The following is a 24,141-nucleotide window of genomic DNA, read 5'->3' on the forward strand; positions in this document are numbered from 1 at the left end:
CCTCCATATATGGTCAGCATATATCTGACACTTACAAGTCCCCCTTGTAATACAGCATGTGTTTGTGGGAAGTGGACTTGGTTCAAGAGCTAACACTCTACCCAGCAGACTGTAACATTACAGCAAACATATGAGGTATAATCCTACCTTATGTGCAGTGTATCTCTGTAGATCCATATGTCACCTCTCAGCAGAGTGCAGGTGGATGTGCTGGGAAGACGATATCGGCGGTCCGCCGCCATTTTGCCGTAGACCGAATGCATGTATGTCCTCAGGTCACGCCGGCCGCCATGTTTTTGGAGTCTTATGTCTCTTCTATGGGGGCGGCCATGTTTTGTGAGCCCAGCTTCCTCGTGGAGGGCTGGGAACGCCGGAAGGCGTACACAGGGGGCGGAGCCACGCCTTCTGCCCGGGAAAAAGCAAACAGCTCCTTCCAGTCTGTGTAAGACAGACGCTGGCTGCAGTTTGTTGGAAACTGCACTGCATCGGTTGGTGAGCCTTGGGGGTCCCTCTCTCTCTCTCTGGGATCGAGAAGCAGGTACTCTGAGGGGCGCTATTGCGCTAGGGGGAGACACACAAAAAAAAAAAAAAAAAAAAGTTTTTTTGTTTATTGCTGGCAAAAGTGTCCTGTATTAACATGGACCCTGCCACTCATGTATCTCCTCCGGATCCCCTCGAGGGGTCTGCGGGATCCTCCAGCACCCCATTGACAATTGAATCTTTGTCAGCCATTATGGAAACTTTTGTGTCCCGGGTGGAAGTGGCTTGTCAGGGACAGGGCGCAAGAAAGCGACCCCCGCCTAACCCCTTATTATCTGAAACCTCGGATTCAGACTCTGAGCCTATTTCTGCAGTTGCAGGTACTTCATCTGGTATTGGTGTCTCGGGTCCTGTCTCTTCAGACAGTGAGGAGGATGTTTCGGCATCTGCCATAGCCCGAGAGGAAGCGTTGGTAAACGCACTCATTGTATCTGTTCAAGAGACTTTAAGGTTACAGGGTATTCCATCAGAAATAGCTGAAACTGAGATCCCTTTTGGGACTAAAAAACGCATCAAAGTGGCAAAGGTTTTTCCATTGCCCAAATGTTTTGGCAATCCAATCGATGAAGAATGGCGTCTGCCAAAACGCACTTTTAATATTTCCAAACGCATTGACAGGCGTTATCCGTTTGAGGAAACCCTTATTAAGAAATGGACAGAACCACCTGTGGTGGATTCACCAATTGCTAGATTGAATAAAGCCACGGTTATTCCTTTAGAAGACGCTCCGTCTTTTAAAGATCCAGTGGATCGCAAAATAGAAGCTATGTCTCGCACCATGTTTTCCTTGATTGGATCAGCTTTCAGGCCAATAATTGCTATTGGTCTGGTTTCGCAGGCTGTAACTGAATGGACCAAGTGGTTACGCCGGGACTTAGAAGAAGTCCCTCAGGCGGTATCAGATTTGTTGGAACAAATGATACAGGGGTTACAGTTTGTATGTGATGCGGCGTTAGACGCCACTCCATTAATGGCGCGAGCATCAGTCTCAGCAGTGGTTCTCAGGCGTACACTGTGGCTAAAAGGTTGGATAGCCGACCAAGGTTCCAAAAAAGCATTGGCTAATATCCCCTTTTCAGGAGAACGTCTATTTGGAGCCAACTTAGATGAGATCATTAAGGATCTCACCGGTGGAAAAAGCACCTTTTTACCGCAAAATTTTAAAGGTAGAGGAACTCGTCAAAGACGAGGGCCTTCTTTTTCTGCTCACAAGAGGTTTTTTCGTCCAGCGGGTGAAAAAACTAAGTCCTCCAAGGTTCCTACAGGAGGCGTCAGGGGTCGTTGGTCGGGCAAGCAAAAGCCCGCCCCCTCCAGACCTGAAGATAAACCATCCAAAGCCTGAAGGTGCGCCCCCACCCATAACTGGGGTGGGGGGACGTCTTCGCCGGTTCCCGGATCCATGGCTTTCCAGAATCCCGGACAAATGGGTTTGCGAAGTCATAAAGTCAGGGTACAAGATCGAGTTTCGATCTCTCCCACCGGCGCGATTCTTCCCTTCCAATATCCGACTATCTCCGGATCGTCTAGAAGATCTGCGGAGAGCAGTCACAGATCTACTACAACAAGGAGTGGTAGTCCACGTTCCTTGGACAGAACGGTTTCAAGGGTTTTATTCAAACCTGTTTACAATACCCAGGAAAGAGGGCAAAGTGCGTCCAATTCTGGACTTAAGAGCGCTCAATTCTTTCGTCAACATAAGAAGATTCAGAATGGAGTCCATTCGCACGGTAGCAGCCTTCCTGCATCCAGGGGATGTCCTAGCGTCCATAGACATCAAGGACGCCTATCTTCACATTCCCATTTTCGCAGGACATCAGCGTTTTCTACGCTTTTCCGTAGAGGAGAACCACTATCAGTTTGTGGCGTTACCTTTCGGTCTCGCCACGGCTCCGCGGGTTTTCACAAAGGTGTTGGCCCCTATGTTGGCACTTCTGCGCCAAAGATGTATATCGATTCTAGGTTACCTAGACGATCTTCTGCTCATGCAGAGTCTCCTCAGACCTTGCTACAAAACATAGAAATTACTATGATTTCTTTACAGGAATTCGGGTGGCTGGTGAACCAGCAAAAGTCTTTTCTGGTTCCCACCCAGAGGCTCGAATATCTGGGTCTAATTCTAGACACAGTCAGGACAAGAGTGTTTCTTCCGGTAGGGAAACTTCGAAAGATTCAATCAGCAGTCCAGTTGTTACTGTCCAACAGCTGGTCTTCCCTTTGGACTTGCATGAGGGTTCTGGGGTTGATGGTGGCTTCATTCGAAGCAGTCCCATTTGCCCAGTCCCATACCCGAATTCTTCAGCAAGAGATTCTTCTCAGATGGAATCGGAATCCGGAATCCCTGGACAATCAGATACGATTGAGCAAACAGACCAGAGAGTCTCTGGTTTGGTGGCTTCGGTCTCCAATGCTCAGCCAGGGAAAGTCATTTCTGCCAATATATTGGACGATAGTGACCACGGATGCCAGTCTATCCGGATGGGGAGGAATTCTCGGTCAATTATCTGCCCAGGGACTTTGGTCCCCGGAAGAATCCAGATTACCGATAAATGTATTGGAACTGAGAGCGATCAGACTTTGTCTGATTCACTGGACCGAGCAGCTCCAGGGCAGCCCGGTTCGGATCCAGTCGGACAATGCCACGGCCGTGGCTTATGTCAATCACCAGGGGGGCACCAAGAGTGTCCGAGCGGCCAAAGAAGTGGCTTGCATTCTTCGCTGGGCGGAACGATTTGTTCCAGCAATCTCTGCGGTGTTCATTCCGGGGGTGGAGAATTGGCAGGCAGATTATCTCAGCCGTCAGACCCTGGATCAGGGGGACTGGTCCCTCCATCCAGACGTTTTCCACCAGTTGTGCCTACGGTGGGGCACCCCGGATGTGGATCTGTTGGCATCACGATTCAACAGGAAAGTTCAGAGATTCGTGGCTCGCTCCCGCGATCCTCTAGCAGAAACCGCAGACGCACTGATCGCCCCGTGGGGGCAATACCAGCTAATATATGCCTTCCCTCCTCTCGCGTTACTGCCAAGACTTCTTCGCAGGGTAGAGGAGGAAGGAATCCCAGTAATCCTGGTAGCTCCGGACTGGCCTCGTCGAGCTTGGTACGCCGACATGGTCAGACTGGTGGCGGACGTCCCGTGGAGACTTCCTCTCAGAGAGGATCTACTGTCTCAGGGACCGATCTTCCATCCTGCTTTACGATCGCTGGCTTTAACGGCCTGGCTATTGAGACCCAGGTGCTGAAGGACAAAGGTTTGTCAGCTTCAGTTATTCCTACTCTAGTTGAAGCAAGGAAAGCGACTTCCAGAAAGATTTATCATCGCACATGGAAGTCCTACATTGCATGGTGTGAACCTTTGGGGTTCCGTCCTCGGTCTTATTCGATTAGTCGAATATTGGCTTTTCTGCAACAAGGGGTTGAGCAGAAACTGGCCTTGAGTACTATCAAGGGTCAGGCAGCATTAGCCATCTTCTTTCAGAAGCCTTTGGCTACTCATTCCTTGGTGCGGAATTTCATCCAGGGGGTGCGACATCTGGCTCCGCCAGTGCACGCGCCGTTACCCCCCTGGGATCTTAATTTAGTGTTGTCGGTTCTTCAGAAACCTCCCTTTGAAGATATTAGGGAGATTCCTCTACCCACGTTGTCCCAGGCTATTACTTCTGCACGCAGGGTGTCAGAACTGGCCGCATTATCTTGTCGTTCACCATATCTGGTGGTTCATAGAGATAAGGTGGTTCTTCGTCCGAATCCATCCTTCCTACCAAAAGTAGTTTCAGAATTTCATCTGAATGAAGAAATTGTATTGCCTTCCCTGTGTCCTAAGCCCAGTCATCCTCGGGAATTTGCTTTGCACTCCTTGGATGTGGTCCGGGCGATCAGGGTATACTTGAAAACGACAGACTCGTTTCGCATGACGGATTCACTTTTTGTGATCCCAGATGGACCCAAAAAGGGGTTGCCTGCAGCTGCCGCGACCATTTCTAGATGGATCAGACAGACGGTAGTGCAGGCTTATTCTATTAAGGGTCGGGAGCCCCCGTTCCCTGTTAAGGCGCACTCCACTCGGGCACTTAGTGCGTCATGGGCCTTTCGCCATCAGGCGTCAGTGGTCCAGGTGTGCAAGGCGGCTACCTGGTCGTCGGTGCATACCTTCTCTAAACATTATAAAGTTGATGTAATGGCATCGTCTGATGCCTCATTTGGCCGCAAGGTTTTGCAGGCCGCAATTTGAGGAGACCAGTGGTCTACCTCGAGGGTTTTTTTCCGTTGGAAAATTTTTTCTTTTAGTCTCATTCTTTGTTTATAATGAGCCTTTAAAACTTCTAGTTTGGCACCGGTTGGGCCTACTAGATTGGATTTGATTTTGTCAATCCCACCCCTCATTTGTGGCACTGCTTCTGGATGTCCCAGCTCTTGAGAATCAAGAAGACTACGTCTGTCAATGAGCGATAGAGAAAAATGGATTTTTGTAAGAACTTACCGTAAAATCCTTTTCTCTTAAGCTCATTGACAGACGTAGTACCCGCCCCTCTATCATTGAGTTGGGTTGGGTTAATTTCTCTGTACTGCTTTAAACAGAACTCATTCCCTGTAGCAGAGAGAGGGAGGATATACCCTCAGGGACTGCCCCCTAGGGTGGAGCCAGAACGTTTTGTCATTCTGCCTAGTCCTACTCCTGCGGAGACAACATAACCCAGCTCTTGAGAATCAAGAAGACTACGTCTGTCAATGAGCTTAAGAGAAAAGGATTTTACGGTAAGTTCTTACAAAAATCCATTTTTTTTTTTATTTTGTACTGCATTTTTCTTTGCACTTTTTTGCACTGAGAGCACCTTTTACCTGCTAATTTATAGTGTGTGGTTATATAGTTATGCGATAATTTGCTTATTGATATTTGTACTTTTGTCACTTATTTTGCATTGTACTATTGGATTCATATGATATAGTATATGAGATTTGGTTATATACGATTATTATTGTATTGCATACATATTTATGTCGTTATGTACGCAAGGTTTAAGGCTACATTCACACCTGAGCGTAGCGTTTTCGTGCGTTTTTTACCGCGATTTACAGGCGTTTTTACAGGCGTTTTTTGTGCAGGCGTTTTTAGATTGAATAGAAACCAATGGAAAACGCCTGTAATCTGCCCAAAAAGAAGCTCATGTACTTTTTTGAGCGTTGGGCGTTTTGCTTACAGCGTCAAAACGCTCAGATGTGAACAGGGGCCATTGAAATGAATAGGATTTGTCTTGTTGGGCGTTTTGAGAGCTGATCCTAGAGCAGAAAAACTCCTCAAACGCCCCAAAACGCCTAGATGTGAACGGAGCCTTAAGGAAATAGTAGCTTTATTACTTTTTATCTAGATATTTGCTATATTTTGCAGGCAGCGCCACCTATACCTTTCCCTTAAATATATCCTATAGCCCTATCACAGATCAAACCTCCTGTTGCTGACTATTGGGTTCTGAGGCTGCACTGCAAACACCAAAGGGCTGCAAGTTGGGTACCAGGGATTTAGCGCCAGTTCACACCATAGAAACAGTTAGGATGCATTCCATCTGCATAGGTGTTTCCAGTGCGTTGTGATGCTTTCCAGTGATTTTTTCCCCTTCTTTTTTTTTTTTCTTCACTTTAAATGGGGACATTTGGTGCATTTTTGGTGCATTCCATTGCGTTTTTGATGTGTATTACTACGTTCTTGTACAGTTTCGTGCAGAAAATGCAGCATGTTCTACTTTTTTTCTGGCGCTGGAACGCACTGGTGTGAACGATGCAATTTTGAAACCATAACCATATAACCTACTATCCATGCGTTTCTGATGCAGAGATGCAGAAACAAAAATGCACTGGACTTCATGAGACATGATAGAAACTTGGAAATAAATGGTGCTTTAACTGATGGCATCTCACTTTGGAAGTCATCGGATGGTCTCTCTGACCTACATTCTCTCTCCGCTGTTACACTTTATGAACTCATTTTTGTGCCAAAAACTCTTCATTTTACTGCAATTCCTCAGCTGCACAACGACTCGAGACGGTGCCTCTGATGTAATACTGTGCTCTGGCCAGCAGATGGCCATCTGTGCCTGCTTTCCACATTGGGCATTTGTAGAGCTGCAGTGAATACCCTTCAGTGGCCAAAAGCGATTGCAAATTTCTGGGAATACTTTGTCTCCTCTTCACACATATTTAACAATCTTGATTTTTTTTTTTCGTGCTGCTAACTTTGGCTAATTCAAGATAAGAGACCAGTGCCGTAGTCAGCTAGTTATGTGTAGCTTCCAAAAAAATGAGGTATAGTGGCCAGTGACAGCCCCCCCCCCCCCGCTTCCCTGTGGTGTATGATGGCTTAGTCAATGTCTCCCAGATTACCGCCCCCCCCCCCTTCTCCGTTTCTGCAGATGTATACTATATCCCCATCACTGCCCTCCACCCCTGAGCCAATGTATAATTATTAAGCGCCATTTATATAGCATAAACAGTTTGCACAGCACTTTACAAAATGAAGAGAGACAGTATGTATGCCAGCCTATCCTACGTTTTCCCCTTCCCATCCCTATTGCAATGTGTCAGGTTATCCCACACCCCCTGTTCTGCTGTATATCTGCATCTCCCATATCCCCCCCTGACTCCCATCCCATTGTTGTATGTTGGTTTATGTTCCCTAATGGCCCCCCCTTGTCAAAGTATGTTGGTTTTACCCCAGCACTGTCATCTCAGCTTGTCCCATGTGTCTACTTCAAACTGCCAGTGGACAGTCCTACCCCAAGATACCTAGGACTACCCTGATCTTCCCTTAGATAATAAAGAAACGCTAATGTCACACATCGACCTAGCAATAAATATAAATCTTGCACACAAGCAGGTAGCTTTGTTGCAACAAAGAACCATGACAAACAGAGCTTTGTTAAAAAAAATAAAGTCTTACTGGTTGTCATAGGGAAAAAGTCTCTCTCTCTCCTCTTCTCTTTTCTCTTTTCTCTTCTCTTTTCTCTTTTCTCTTTTCTCTTTTCTCTTTTCTCTTCTCTCTTCTCTCTTCTCTCTTCTCTCTTCTCTCTTCTCTCTTCTCTCTTCTCTCTTCTCTCTCCTCTCTCCTCTCTCCTCTCTCCTCTCTCCTCTCTTCTCTCTCCTCTCTTCTCTCTCCTCTCTTCTCTCTCCTCTCTTCTCTCTCCTCTCTTCTCTCTCCTCTCTTCTCTCTCCTCTCTTCTCTCTCCTCTCTTCTCTCTTCTCTCTTCTCTCTCCTCTCTCCTCTTCTCTCTCCCCGATAAGTGATGCACCGATTATTGGAAATCAATACAAAACTGCAATGGTTTCCCATAGCATCCAATTTAGAATATCTTTAAAATAGTTACAATTGTCTCTGAAAACTGAATAGGATGTGTGTGAAGTTGATGGACAGTCTTGCATAGATCACAATTCGGTCAGTTCTGGTAAAGTTCTGGTAAAGTGGCCGATATTCAGTACATCCATGGCCAGCAGAAGTGGACACTGTAACTGTAAGAGACTATTGCTGTTTTTTCCTGTATTCATATTATGTTAAAAGCGGTATTAAACCCAACACCAAAAATGTAACACATTGCAGCTTACCAATCCTTTGATGTGGCTGCATCAGTTTTCTTTTCTTTGGCTTTTTTCCCCTCTGTTTTCACTAGGTGATTTGGCCAGTAACACACATCCAGTATTATTGTGACAAAACTCTGGAGAAATGAGTACAGGAGGCACAGCGGACAGAAGCATTGTAAGTCTAGGGAGGAGGATAGTGTTAAATGTATCAGCAGGCTTGTGCTAGGAGTTGATTCATCTTATTCTTTGCAGTGCTCTCTCCATATTGTGGGTAGGCTTGCCAGGATCCAGCCAGCTGCAGGATTATCTTTCGCTGTCGAGGACACGGTCTCCTTCCAGCCTCCGTGGCATCATAAGTTCTGTTCTGGAAACTTAAAGCTGGTCTATATGCAGGATTAAAAAATAATCCACGTGTTAAATAAAAACATACAGCATACAGCTTTTGATTTGTTTGTGAACATGCTTGCTCTGCTGCTGCTTTTTCATTGTCCAGTCATAAGGTTGGTACACACTGGCCGAATACTGGCTGGATAAACTGAAATCAGCCGACATTCGCCCTGTGTGTACACCAGCCTGTGCGACAGAAGCTGGTTTAACGACCAGCTTTTATGGAACATGGAATCAATGCTTGCAGCCAATGGCTTTGAGCGCTGGTCAGTGCAGTCCCCCTGTTGGCACACAATAGCTCAGCGGGGAGATCACTGCACTTACATCCCTTAGTTAGAACGGTGACCCCTCAGGTTTTTTATTTTCATTCAGCACGTTGGTTGAACAAAAAAACCTTCCATGTGTACCTAGCAATAGACTTCAGTGGACCCTGGACAAGGCTGTGTTATTACAAAGCACAGAGGCCCAGGGCCTGATGGTGGTGTATGGCAGGTGTGCTTGGAATACAAGGCTGCGTGAACAGAATAAAAAATTCTTTAGTGTTTTTAAGTTTTTAAATAGCTTTATAATTGATTGTATGGAGTTCTGCCTTAAACTGTTCCCACTGCTCTCTCCTCCTCTCACTTCCGGTTGTCGTTGCTCTCTAAATAACTCCTGATTATCTGCTAGAGCGTTTTTTTTCACAGTTCCTGATTGTTGTGTTCATTTCATACGATGGCGCCATGGCAACCAATTCACTGTGAAATGGCAAAGTTTACACGTCTCTCCTGTGAGAGAGCAGGGCTTGGTACTTTGTGTACATTTTTCCTTCGAATCCCATCTCCCTATATGTTGCCAGCGATTCCTCAATTGGGTCTTAATTTCCTTAAATCTTACCAGTGATTCCGTCTCAGCTCCCTGATATCTCACCAGTGATTCCTGCATCAGGTATCAGCATCCTGATATCTCACCAGCAATTCCCCCATCAGGACCCAGCTCACCAGTGATACCTCTTTTGGGTCCCAGCTCCTCGATATCTCACTAGTGATCTTTGCATCAGGTCCCAGCTCCCCAATGTTTCCAGCTCCACACATCTCATTAGCGATTCATGCATCAGGTCTCAGTTCCCTGTATCTCGCCAGTGATTCCAGTAGAAGGTTCCAGCAGCAGGTATCCACTCCCTGAAATCTCACCATTTGGTCTTGGCTCCCCAATATCTCACTTGTGTTTTTCATCATGTCCCAGCTCCCCAATATTTCTTGTTTGGGTTTCATCTCCTTGATATCTCACCAGCGATTCCTTCACCAGGCACCAGCTTCCTGGTATCTCACTAGTGATTCCTCCATTTGGGTCCTGGCTCCTCATATCTCAATGATTCATGCATCAGCTTCTAGCTCCCTGATATCCTACCAAAAATTCCACCATCAGGTCACAGCTCCACGAATCTCGTCTGCAATTTATCCACCATGTCCCAGCCCCAGGTATCTCACCTGCAATTCCTCCATCGGGTCCCGGCTCCACGCATCTCACCTGCAATTCCTCCATCGGGTCCCGGCTCCACGCATCTCACCTGCAATTCCTCCATCGGGTCCAAGCTCGACTCATCTCATCTGCAATTCCTCCATCGGGTCTCGGGTCCCGGCTCCACGCATCTCACCTGCAATTCCTCCATCGGGTCCCAGGTCGACGCATCTCATCTGCAATTCCTCCATTAGCTCCATGCATCTCACCTGCAATTCTTCCATCAGGTCCCAGCTGCCCGTATCCCATCTGCAAATGCTCCATCAGGTCCCAGCTCCATTTATCTCACCAATGAGTCTTTATTGGTTCCCATCTTCCTGATTTCCCACTGATAAATGCTTTAAGTTGCCTTATGGCGACTAGCCTAGGATTGCTCTTGGATACTGTTGGCCCATTAATTATGGTAACACTGGTGATAAATCTGTCATCTGTCTTCTAAAGATGAATGAGACACTAAGATAACAAACTACAGCCACATGGACTGTGGTCACGTCTAGAAATAGTGCTGCCATGCGAAACACAGAACACTTGGAGTGCCACATATGTGATCTGTGAGAACTAGTACTAGTGTGGCAATGGGCAGATGCTGGCATGTTTTCAACCTAGTGCTGGTAGGACATTGAATAGAAGACCCTTTTCTCTTCCATTGTCAAACTGAACATATAGACCCAACAGAACTAGTATATTGCCATCATTGTGGGTACCTCACTCCCTCGCTACTGGTTATATAAGGAAGAAAAGAAAACCTAAAAATCCCTGCTGCCACAATGAAGCTGCTTCCTTGGTTCACAGGAGTCTCCTGTGAGTCCTAGACAACCCGGTCCAAGTGCATGCAAGGAAATCCTATAAAATGAGGGTCCACACCAGCTCACTTTTTGAATACAAACTGATGATGTAAGACTAGTATCCTGATATGAAGCAAAAATGTATTTCACACTCAAAGATCTTAATCCACCAGGATCCACTGAATAAGCATTTTGTATGAGAAATGTTTTGAGGCTCCTTCTCTTCATACCAGTCTAAATTGTACATCTGTATTAATAATAATGGGAACTGCCTTGACCATAGCCTTTCAATTTCTTTGCAAATACGGAGATGAGAAGATCCATAGCAGCTCCTACAGCCTCAGAGTCTGATCTTTCTGAAGTGATTGTCATGTGGACAGAGCTTGAGGCTGGTGGATTAAATTGGAGGCGGCTGATCACAATGTACACTGACTCAAATAGTGATCATACACTGAACATCGGCAGATTTGATTTGCTATGGTAAGCGGTTGGCTGAAAAAAATTTAAATCAGGCTCTGATTATGGCAAAGGAGGGCAAAAGAGTTTGAGGAGGATTCTGTCTCCATCTGGATGCTAACACTAATGGAACAGAAAAGCTGCTTTGAAAAATTACCAGGGATGGTGTGGCCTGTCCTTTCCACGTAAGGTGTACTGCTAGGGGCTAGAGATGGTCCTGTTGGGCCTGAGCATCTTCTGCTTGTTTTGCCATAGGGTAGAGCCTAAGAGCCCATTCACACTTGCCCGACTTGTGAGGCGACTTGTGTGCCCTCAAGTCGCCCCAAGTTGCTTGACATAACAAAAGCAATGTTAATCAGTGCCGTCTTAATTGGCACTACTGAAGTCGCTCCGACTTCAGAAAAGGGTCCTGTACTACTTTGAGGCGACTTGTGATCCGACTTGTCCCATATACTTCAATGGGAGTTGCCTCCTTATCTTAATTGAAGCGACTTGTGATCCGACTTTCCATAAAAATGGTCCTGAACAAGAAAAAAGGAGCATTTTTCTTATAATTTTTAGTAGCACATGAATATGGCTTCTCTACACCTGGCCGTTTTTCTTGCAGGCATTTATCGGGCATTTTTGGGAGGCAGGCATGACTTTTTTTGGATTTAGTGTCTGGGGGGTCTAAAAAGTGTACCTGTGAAGTTTCATCACTGTAGCATGTCCAGAACCAGAAAAAAAATATAATTTTTCTTATTATTAATACAGCAGTGTGGCGGCTTCTGTACACCTTGCATTTTTTTTTGCTGGCATTTATCGGGCATTTTTTGGGCGTCTTTGGAGGCAGGCATGACTCCAAAGACACCCAAAAAATGCCCGATAAATGCCAGCAAAAAAAAATGTAAGGTATAGAGAAGCCACCACGCTGCTGTATTAATAATTATAAGAAAAACTTTATATATTTTTTTTTTCGGGTTCTGGACATGCTACAGAGCTGAAACTTCACAGGTACACTTTTTAGACCCCCCCCCCCCCCCCCAGACACTAAATCCAAAAAAAGTCATGCCTGCCTCCAAAAATGCCCGATAAATGCCTGCAAGAAAAACGGCCAGGTGGAGAGAAGCCATATTCATGTGCTCATAAAAATTATAAGAAAAATGCTCTTTTTTCTGGTTCTGGACATGCTACAGAGATGAAACTTCGCAGGTACACTTTTTAGACTCCCCCAGACACTAAAGACATGCCTGCCTCCAAAGACACCCAAAAAATGCCCGATAAATGCCAGCAAAAAAAAAACAAGAAAGCGAAATTAGGTCACAACACATCATATTCTGATTGGCCTAAATACAAAGTCGTACAAAGTCGTCTATCATATAAGTCGCGTAAAAAAAATTCACAAGTCGCGCTAGAAGTTGCCCCTTATGAGGTAACTTGGAGGTCGCATTGTTTGTATGAAAACTCTTCCCCTAATAAAACCACGTTACCATACCTGTGCATCCCTCTTCTGTTTTTGAACACCCTGTCTGCAACTGTGCTGCACAGGTCAGGATTTGGAGCGTAGCATATCACAAAGCTACCTATCAGATTTCAGTATCTTGGGGCTATTGGTTGCTGTTAGCATACTGCTTTGAGCAATACTGATTGGGATCTCAGTTGATGTGTGGATGGAAGATTTATTTTACCTGTTCTTGCTTTTTGTGATTCCTCCGCGACAGACTCTTCCATTGCTGGCTTTCTGGATCCCAGGTAATCCGGTTATACTTGTGCTATGCCTAGCTATGGATTTCAGTTCTATAGTTCGATGTTAACAAGCTGACAGCTAGGACCCAAGTATGATCAGCAGACAGGAGATGTTGTGAGTCCTAGTCACATGCTGAGCTGTTGATGGTGGCACTGAGCATGCTCAGATTGCAACCTCCCTTTCCGAAGATCGCTGCTCTCACTCAGCTCATCCGTCATTTGGCTGAGGCACAGCACAGTGGCAGGTCACTGCTGACATGTCCCAGTGCCTTGGGTTTCTCTCCCTCTACCAGGTAGGCGAGTGTCTCTTGTGTATTACATGTTTACATGCTGCTTGTGTCACCTGCACATTACACCCTCAGCATGCAGATTAACCCCATGTGTTTTTCTGAGATTCCAGCACTCCTACCAATACAGCTGTCCTGTGCTACCCATGCTCTCTGTCTGCAGATGCACTGAGAGAATTGCGATGAGTTTATCTATGAATAGTGGCAGGGCCTGCGCAGTGCTGTGAAAGACCGCTCTTCTCTCTCCTCCCTGCACAGAACAGCACAGCAGCTGATGGATTCCAGTTCGTCTGATAGCCCTGGTTCTGATTCTATCATGTGCTTTGTTTGTATATGGAGATGTATTGCTGGCTGGCCGTTGTTCCCTGCAATGGGGATCTGTGGGATGTTTCTGGTCCTTCTGATCCAGTACAGAGAGACTGTGCAATATGGGCATTGTGTGTATATTTAGTTTAGCTGCTAATGTGCTTGTGATGGTTCTGATCATCACTATGATTTTGGGGGCTGTACAGAAAGGTTCTGACCATCCAATGAAAATGGCTGGGATTTTGCCACATTGTGATCTGTGCTGTATTGTTAATCTGACTTTGAGAACTCTGATAATCCATCAATACACTGTGGTAACCATGACATATAAATGAATAGGAAAATTCTTGTATTTGTAGAATTTCTGTTATAATCTTTAACCCCCCCCTCCCTTTTTATTTGTACCTACAGTTTTGTCTCTTTCCCTCTCTAAATCTCCTACCCCCCCCCCCCCCATTCTTTTCTCCTCTTTCTGCCCCCTTTTAATCTTTTTCCCCATTTCTGTCATTTGCTTCCACAGTTCCCCATCTCTACCTCCCTTCTCCACCCACCACTCCTTCCTCCCCTCTCTACTTTCTCTGTCAACCATCTATGTCTCTCTATAGGACCTTATCTTGCTTAGCAGGGTACATCTACCTATAGAACCTTCTCTGGCTTAGCAGGGTACATCTACCTATAGAACCTTATCTGGCTTAGCAGGGTACATCTACCTATAGAACCTTATCTGGCTTAGCAGGGTACATCTACCTATAGAACCTTATCTGGCTTAGCAGGGTATATCTACCTATAGAACCTTCTCTGGCTTAGCAGGGTACATCTATCTATAGAACCTTATCTGGCTTAGCAGGGTACATCTACCTATAGAACCTTATCTGGCTTAGCAGGGTACATCTACTTATAGAACCTTATCTGGCTTAGCAGGGTACATCTACCTATAGAACCTTATCTGGCTTAGCAGGGTACATCTACCTATAGAACCTTATCTGGCTTAGCAGGGTACATCTACCTATAGAACCTTATCTGGCTTAGCAGGGTACATCTACCTATAGAACCTTATCTGGCTTAGCAGGGTACATTTACTTATAGAACCTTATCTGGCTTAGCAGGGTACATCCACCTATAGAACCTTATCTGGCTTAGCAGGGTACATCCACCTATAGAACCTTATCTGGCTTAGCAGGGTACATCTACTTATAGAACCTTATCTGGCTTAGCAGGGTACATCTACCTATAGAACCTTATCTGGCTTAGCAGGGTACATCCACCTATAGAACCTTATCTGGTTTAGCAGGGTACATCTACCTATAGAACCTTCTCTGGCTTAGCAGGGTACATCTACCTATAGAACCTTATCTGGTTTAGCAGGGTACATCTACCTATAGAACCCTCTCTGGTTTAGCAGGGTACATCTACCTATAGAACCTTATCTGGCTTAGCAGGGTACATCTACCTATAGAACCTTCTCTGGCTTAGCAGGGTACATCTACCTATAGAACCTTATCTGGCTTAGCAGGGTACATCCACCTATAGAACCTTATCTGGTTTGGCAGGGTACATCTACCTATAGAACCTTCTCTGGCTTAGCAGGGTACATCTACCTATAGAACCTTATCTGGTTTAGCAGGGTACATCTACCTATAGAACCTTCTCTGGTTTAGCAGGGTACATCTACCTATAGAACCTTCTCTGGCTTAGCAGGGTACATCTACCTATAGAACCTTATCTGGCTTAGCAGGGTACATCTACCTATAGAACCTTATCTGGCTTAGCAGGGTACATCTACCTATAGAACCTTATCTGGTTTAGCAGGGTACATCTACCTATAGAACCTTCTCTGGCTTAGCAGGGTACATCTACCTATAGAACCTTCTCTGGCTTAGCAGGGTACATCTACCTATAGAACCTTCTCTGGCTTAGCAGGGTACATCTACCTATAGAACCTTATCTGGCTTAGCAGGGTACATCTACCTATAGAACCTTATCTGGTTTAGCAGGGTACATCTACCTATAGAACCTTATCTGGCTTAGCAGGGTACATCTACTTATAGAACCTTATCTGGCTTAGCAGGGTACATCCACCTATAGAACCTTATCTGGCTTAGCAGGGTACATCTACTTATAGAACCTTATCTGGCTTAGCAGGGTACATCTACCTATAGAACCTTATCTGGCTTAGCAGGGTACATCTACCTATAGAACCTTATCTGGTTTAGCAGGGTACATCTACCTATAGAACCTTCTCTGGCTTAGCAGGGTACATCTACCTATAGAACCTTATCTGGCTTAGCAGGGTACATCTACCTATAGAACCTTATCTGGCTTAGCAGGGTACATCTACCTATAGAACCTTCTCTGGCTTAGCAGGGTACATCTACCTATAGAACCTTCTCTGGCTTAGCAGGGTACATCTACCTATAGAACCTTATCTGGCTTAGCAGGGTACATCTACCTATAGAACCTTATCTGGTTTAGCAGGGTACATCTACCTATAGAACCTTATCTGGCTTAGCAGGGTACATCTACCTATAGAACCTTATCTGGCTTAGCAGGGTACATCTACCTATAGAACCTTATCTGGCTTAGCAGGGTACATCTACCTATATCTGTATATAGAAGCTCCATGGAGGACCTTGGCCTCCTGCTGGTAGGTGTATTGATGGAATTGGCAGAGTTGCCGATTAGTTGGGCGAGTGTTCCTCCTACACATCTCTCTCCCATATGGCAGAAGATTATCACAGAACTCCACTCTAAATGTACAATCCTTTCTATTTATATTTCATTCAGCATGCTTTGTGGTTCTGTCCTTTGCTGGAAAATACACACGGTAGGGGAGAGGGGGCATCCAGTATGTATATACCCTGTGTGAATTCATTGGTAAGCTGTGAAGGGGTAAATTATTTTGGCACCCACTATCTGTCGATTGCAGCACACAGGAAGCACGCTGACTTCAATGATCAGATTAGAACAGATTGCGAGTTGTCAGGAGGACATCCGAGCTGGAGACCTAAGTGGGTGAGGGCAATCTAGGGCTTTTCAGGTGCTTGAACTTCCTCGGATCCAGATGGTTTATCCTTCTGACATCTGAAGATTGCATATTATTCCCCTACACCACTCACACCCCCTCCCTGTGGATTCTCTGTTCCTTTTTCTCAGCCAGGGTTCTGTGGAACCCTAAGGTTCCTCCTGAGGTTGCTAGGGGTTTTTGAGCTATAGGCAATTTCTGTCCCTCAGATAGTTTCCAATGACACCATTGTTCCTTTTTAGCTATCTGTAAGGGGGTAATTCTTCCCAAAGACAAGAGTAAGGAGCATTCTTCCCACTGACTAATGTGTCATAAGTTGTAGATTTTTAACTTTTAGCAGGGGTTCTCCGAGACCAGCAATGTTTTTCAAGGGTTCCTCTGTGTTTAAAAGGTTGAGAGAGGCTGTTTTAGATTATTGATTTTACCTTCCTATGGTGTAGCAAGTTATGAAATTGATTAAGATGAGACCATTGTAGATTGCTGACTGAAAGATAAAACCTGATTTGTCACTAAGGACCACAGCATTATTACTTTTATACTTTTGTCAATACATGTGTAAGGGTCTCTAAAGACTCCACCTCTGGGGAACCTACCTGACTATAGAAGGTGGTCTCTGGCCAATCTCCCTTACTGCCCTGCCACCTTTGGGGTGCTAATTTATTGCTGTAGTGAAATAGGGGTGTCCAACCTTTTGACCTTCCTGGGCTACATTGGAAGAAGAGGAATTGTCTTGGGCCACACATAAAATATGCTAACAGTTAGAAATGGGCTCAGGCGTGTTTGGGATCACACCTACCCGATCCCGCCAGGAAGTCAACATTGCACATGGCTAATCGCAGGCAGTGAGACATTTCCCGGTCTGCTGCTGCACAGATCAAGAAATGTCTCACTGCCTGTGATTAGCCGTGTGCCAGCGTTGGCTTCCTGGCGGGATCGGGCAGGTGGGATCCCGAACACGCCCAAGCCCATCTCTACTAACAAAAAGGATAACTGATGAGCAGATCACAAGTTTAACTACTTGACTTCCGAAAGGTTTACCCCCCTTCAAGACCAGGCCTTTTTTTGCGATGCGGCACTTCGTTACTTTAAGGCCCCTTTCACACGTGTGCGACTTGTCCTGCGACTTGGTTCTGCAAAGTCGCATGACAAGTCATACGCCATGATTCCTAATGAGTACCGTTCATATCTGTGTGACTTCAAAATTGTCCCTGCACTACTTTGGTCTGACTTTGATGCGTTTTGAGGTTCATAGCACTCAAGATTACACAGGCATTGCTTCAAGTCTAGTCAGAATCGCGGCAAAATCACACGACTTTTAGGTCGCACAAGTGTGAAAGGGGCCTTACTGACAATCGCGTGGTCATGTAACGCTGTACCCAAATAAAATTTAGGTCATTTTTTTCCCTATAAGCAGAGCTTTCTTTTGGTGGTATTTGATCACAACTGCGGTTTTTTGTTTTTTGCGTTATGAAAAGACCGACAATTTAAAAAAAAAAAAAAAGAAAAAAAATTGAATATATTTTTTTCTTTCTGCTATAAAACATATCCAATAAAAAAAAAAAAAAATGTCCAATAGGGCGATATGGATTCTGCTACAAATTTTTGGTTAAAGTCTAAATAAGCATGTATTAATTGGGTTATGCGATATAGCGCCTACAAACTATGGGTGTAATTATAATTTTTTTTTTTTTTTACTAGTTCTGTTGACTGTCAGCAACTTATACTGGGACTGTGATATTGCGGTGGACAATTGGACACTAACTGATCCTTCTGACACTTTGCGGGAATCGATGACACTAATACAGGGGTTAAACATCTAGGGAAATCTAAGGGTTAACTATATACTTAGCCAGTGTTTTTGTGTACTGTGCTGATTTTACCAAGGTAAGAGATGGATTTTATTCCCTTTGCAGGGACACAAAATCCATCCCTCCTGTCAGAACATTGATTTGCCTTCTTTTACATAGGCAGATCTGTTATGTGTGTTTGTGTTTTACACATGATCTGCGGGTGCCAGCAGACATCCAGTAGGGAAGGCAGAAGTGCAGCATCACGTGTGTATGTGTGTGTATATATATATATGTGTGTATATGTATGTGTGTGTATATGTATGTGTGTGTATATGTATGTGTGTGTGTATGTATGTATGTATGTATATGTATGTATATATATATATATATATATATATATATATATATATATATATATATATATATATATATATATATATATATATATATATATACACACACACACACACATGATTCTGCACAGAAGCGCCACCCTGTAGCAGTAAATCTGCTATGGGGCGGGCAGCAAGTGGTTAAGGATCACTGCAATAGATAATGTGTCTAGATGAGTAATAAAACTTTTTTTTATTATAAAAGTAGAAGATGGCAACATAAACCTAGTGCGATATTTGATGCCTCTTTTCATAAATGAAATCCTCAATATCTGGCTGGATCCATGGAGTAGCCATTCTCAAGGTGCTCATTTTGATATTTTGGCCTAGTGTTGGCCTTTGTGGGCTTCATTCTTGAAAATAGTTGCTCACAGATAAAGGTGCTGCCGAAAACTGATGAAGAGTGGGAGATTCGGATAAAACTTATAAAAGTCCAGTAAAGAAACACTATGAAATATTTTTTCGACTGTATGTGTTCGCTAAGTGGAAATGCATTTTTACAAACCACACCCCCCCCCCCCCAAAAAAAAAAAGAAAAATAATCAACATTTTTAGGTAAGTTTGATTGTGCTGGGTTGCATTCATAGCTGTCTGGGGCTGCAGGTTGGACACCCCTGCTGTAGATGTTAACCTGGATCTGACATTGGTTGTCTGTGTACTACTTTAAGTTCCATATTTTTATGTGGGGATCGTTTCGCCATCTTTTCTCCCAATTCAGTGGATGGAAATGGGGGTCTTTTATCTGCACTGCCTCCAGCGCACAATTTTTCTGTTTGATCAGTTTATCCGCAGAGATCCGCCATATTGGTTTGGTGTGCAGTAGATTGCGGTGTTCTGCAAAGATTGTAGGATGTACGCAGCCCCATATGTCCTCTGTAGGATCTCCCACACATCCAGCCTGACAGCAGATGCTGTTTATCTCTTCATGCCGGATTTGTGCTGCGGGTACCCATTAACCCTCTGTATGCTGAGCCTCATCCATCACAAGGCATAGCGTAGATTAGAGAAAAGAGTCTGTTGTCTATGACAACTAATAATCTTCCAGGTGTCCCTGGTAAGAGAAGGTCTTATTGGCTTTGTAGGAGACACCACTATTTCTCCTGTCTCCTTTTCTAAGGATTAGTATGGTTCATCCATGCTATGCTGAGAGCAAATTTAAAGTAACCCAGAGCATCCAATCATATCTTATCTTTTGTCTACAATGCAAATGATTGGTTGGTGTGTGGGAGTGCACACTAGGGTTGATTTACTAAAACTGGTGCACTCATAATCTGGTGCAGCTGTGCATGGTAGCCAATCAGCTTGTAACTTCAGCTTGTTTAATTAAGCTTTTACAATAAAACCTGGAAGCTGATTGGTTTCTATCCAGAGCTGCACCAGATTTTGCACTCACCAGTTTTAGTGAATCGACCTCCCTGTGTCTAAAGCTGGATACACACTATACAACTTTTGTGGTTAGATTTCCTTTAGATTTACCTTCAAATATGTAGTGCAAGGTCCTGCCTGATTGCATAGAAATTGAAAGAGTTTAGATTTGACCTCCTATTATTATATGGTTTTGGTAAATCTAAAGGAAAAAAATCTAAAGACAACTGTACAGTGTGTATGGCCCATTAGTTCAGAAGTCTGAGCAAGGCACCACAATAAAGAAAATAGTTTTATCCATACTAAAATTTCCTCAAAACGGAGTTCTGTTTGTGGTGGGTGAGGGGAGAACTTGGGGAGGGGGTGCAATATGACCTTGCCAAAGCAGTGTCATATCACAGTGTGGCTTCACTGCCTGTTGCCAACCCCGGACTTTTGTGGACAGATTTATTCCAAACTAAAAACACACAGGTACCATAATAGATTTTGAGGTTATTAAATGTGAAATCTTGTGCACTTGTTTTGTCACTGGGCTCGCTGCTAGTGGTGGTATCCTAACCAACTGACTTATTCCTGTAGTTGTATGCTTTCCACCCGGAGCCCTCCCGCTTTATTCTCAAAATTTGCCCTGTCCCTCGGCCCCAGGAGCCCTCCTGACTTATTTGAACTATTCTCCCCCAGAACCCTCCTTTCTTATTCCCATAATTCCAATTCCAAGTGTGTCCTCTAAAAGTTTCCCACCAGGAATCATTATGGTTAAGGTTGGCGGTGAGGTGATGTCACTGCTGGCGATCTTGATGGATAGTCCTCTCTAGTTAAGAGTCGTCATGTTATAGCTGTGTAATGGTGTAGTCCTGGATAGTAAAGATCTCGTACTGGAACTAAGCTCTAGACCTGCAGTATCTGTCCCTGGTGTAGAAATGGATGTGAAGCAATTAGGAAGTAATTAAAATCTGTTCTCCTTTCTTCTGAGTTAGCATAGCATGAAGCCTGAACCATCCAATTTATGTGCAGAAATGGCTAGAAAGGTTGTCAGCCCCCGTTGCGACACCAAACAGAACCTATCATCTCCTAAGACCAATGTGGATTCCTCTGGTACAGAATGACAGTTATTGTGACAAAGCGTGACTATAACCTTGTACTCAGGCATATAGCCACAACCTATTGTTTTTTTTTTTTTTTTTTTTATAGCAAAAGTTTAGAAAAATTGCCAGAAATATCTAAATAAAGCCAGTGACGCATGGGTGGTGTTGTATTAGCTCTTCCAGACTGGGCACAGAAATGTGGACTGTATTATACTGACTACCCTAGACACATGGATAGTAGTGTACTGGCTGTTCAGACTAGACACAGAAATATGGACTGTATTCTACTGACTCCTACAGACACATGGACTGTATTCTACTGACTCCTCCAGACACAGACACATGGATAGTTGTATACTGGCTGTTCCATACTAGACACAGACACATGGACTATATTATACGGACTCCTCCAGACACATGGACTGTATTATACGGACTCCTCCAGACACATGGACTGTATTATACGGACTCCTCCAGACACATGGACTGTATTATACGGACCCCAGTCCTCTAGACACACGGACTGTATTATACGGACTCCTCCAGACACACGAACTGCGTTATACGGACTCCTCCAGACACACGGACTGCGTTATACGGACTCCTCCAGACACACGGACTGCGTTATACGGACTCCTCCAGACACACGGACTGCGTTATACGGACTCCTCCAGACACACGGACTGCGTTATACGGACTCCTCCAGACACACGGACTGCGTTATACGGACTCCTCCAGACACACGGACTGCGTTGTACGGACTCCTCCAGACACACGGACTGCGTTATACGGACTCCTCCAGACACACGGACTGCGTTATACGGACTCCTCCAGACACACGGACTGCGTTATACGGACTCCTCCAGACACACGGACTGCGTTATACGGACTCCTCCAGACACACGGACTGCGTTATACGGACTCCTCCAGACACACGGACTGCGTTATGCGGACTCCTCCAGACACACGGACTGCGTTATGCGGACTCCTCCAGACACACGGACTGCGTTATGCGGACTCCTCCAGACACACGGACTGCGTTATGCGGACTCCTCCAGACACACGGACTGCGTTATGCGGACTCCTCCAGACACACGGACTGCGTTATGCGGACTCCTCCAGACACACGGACTGCGTTATGTGGACTCCTCCAGACACACGGACTGGGTTATGCGGACTCCTCCAGACACACGGACTGCGTTATGCGGACTCCTCCAGACACACGGACTGCGTTATGCGGACTCCTCCAGACACACGGACTGCGTTATACGGACTCCTCCAGACACACGGACTGTGTTATACGGACTCCTCCAGACACACGGACTGCGTTATACTGGCTGTTCCAGACTAGACACAGAAATATGGACTGTTATCCTGACTCCTCCAGACACATGGACTGTATTATACTAGCTCTTCTAGGCCAGACACAGACCGATTGATAGGGACGCATAGATGGGAATATATGGGCTCTTCTGGACTATATTGTATATTGAATTGTATTCTACTTAAGTTTCCATAGCAGACACATAGACATGGATGGTATTATAATGACACTTCCAGGTAGGACACATGAGCGATATTATAGTGGCTGTTTGAGAATGAACACATGGACTGCATTATGGTTCTTCCAGACTGGACAAGGACGCAGGGGAACAGTAAATATACTGACTCTTCTAGACCAAACACATGAATGCCATCAAACTTGTTCTTCCAGACCAGCACAGAAACATAGTTGGTATTTTACTAGTTCTTCCAGACCAGACACATGGACAGTATTATACTGGCTTTTCCAGACTGAAAACAGCCACATGGATGGTATTATCCTGGCTGCATCACACTGGACCGCCACAGACACAGGAACGGTATTATATTGCCACCTCTAGACCGGATAGATGGATGGTATTGCACTGGCATTTTCACAACGGACACATAGAAGCTTTTATACTGGCTCTTCCAGACCAGACACATGGACTGTATTGTACTGGCTCTTTCAGACATACACCGACACATGAACTGTGTTTTACTATCTTCTCCATACTGGAGTTATGGATGGTATAATACTGGCTCTTCCAGGTCAGAAACAGACACAGGGATAACATTATGCTGTGTCTTCCAGGCTGGGCACAGGCACATGGTCGGTAATCTACTGGCTGTGTCAGACCGACACAAACAAATGGATGGTATTAAACTGGCTTCTCCAGACACAGACACTTATAGAAGGTATTCTACTTAATATTTCTGACTAAACACACATGAACGATATATTCTACCCACTGGTTATTTCAAACTGGACACAGACACATGGACAGTGATTATACTAGTTCTTCTAGAACGGACATTGACAGTAATTATAGTGGCTCTTCTAGACTAAAGACATGGATGGTATTGTACTTGTGCTTTTAGACCAGACACAGAAACTGGTTCTTTCAGATCAAACACATGGTATATTGACCTCACACTAGACACAGACACATAGCAGGTATTATACTGGCTCTTCCAGACCTGACACATGGACAGTATTATACTGAATGTTCTATGGCAGAAACTGACACATAGATGGTGATATACTGGCTCTTTCAGGCTAGTCACACACACACACACGGTCAGCATTATACTGGCTATATCAGACTTTCAGACTCGGACGCATTGTATTGGCAGTATGATATATTCTAGTCTGGGCACCTAGACTGTATTATACTGGCTGTTCCAGACCAGCTATATGAATGGTAGTTATACTCGCTCTTCTAGACCAAACACATGGATGCTTTCATATTTGCTCTTATCAGGTGAGACACAGAAAAATAAATGGTATTATGTTGGCTCTTCCAGGCAAGGTGCCATGATTGGTAATATACTGGCTCTTCTACATCAGACATGGACACATGGGCAGTAAATATACTGGCTGTTCTAGACCAGGCACATGGATGGTGTATTAT

The 24,141-nt window shown here is 44.8% G+C and overlaps 1 protein-coding gene across 7 annotated transcripts in view; it reads left to right on the forward strand.

The window, feature by feature from the left end:
• PLEKHA5 (pleckstrin homology domain containing A5) overlaps positions 1-24,141 on the forward strand; it is a gene marked incomplete at its 5' end in the record, with an annotated part of 271,030 nt that overhangs the window by 56,838 nt on the left and 190,051 nt on the right. Inside the window, one exon of one of the 7 annotated variants that reach the window (XM_082255202.1) lies at positions 13,118-13,251. The exons of the other annotated variants lie outside the window; for them this stretch is intronic. Within the exon in view, the coding sequence (XP_082111328.1) occupies positions 13,118-13,251 (134 nt within the window). Of the gene's footprint in view, positions 1-13,117; positions 13,252-24,141 lie in introns of those variants that run through there. 7 annotated transcript variants of the gene reach the window in all.

This window comes from Pelophylax lessonae (assembly GCF_965119305.1).
Source record: "Pelophylax lessonae genome assembly, chromosome: 4".
Classification (NCBI taxonomy): domain Eukaryota; kingdom Metazoa; phylum Chordata; class Amphibia; order Anura; family Ranidae; genus Pelophylax; species Pelophylax lessonae.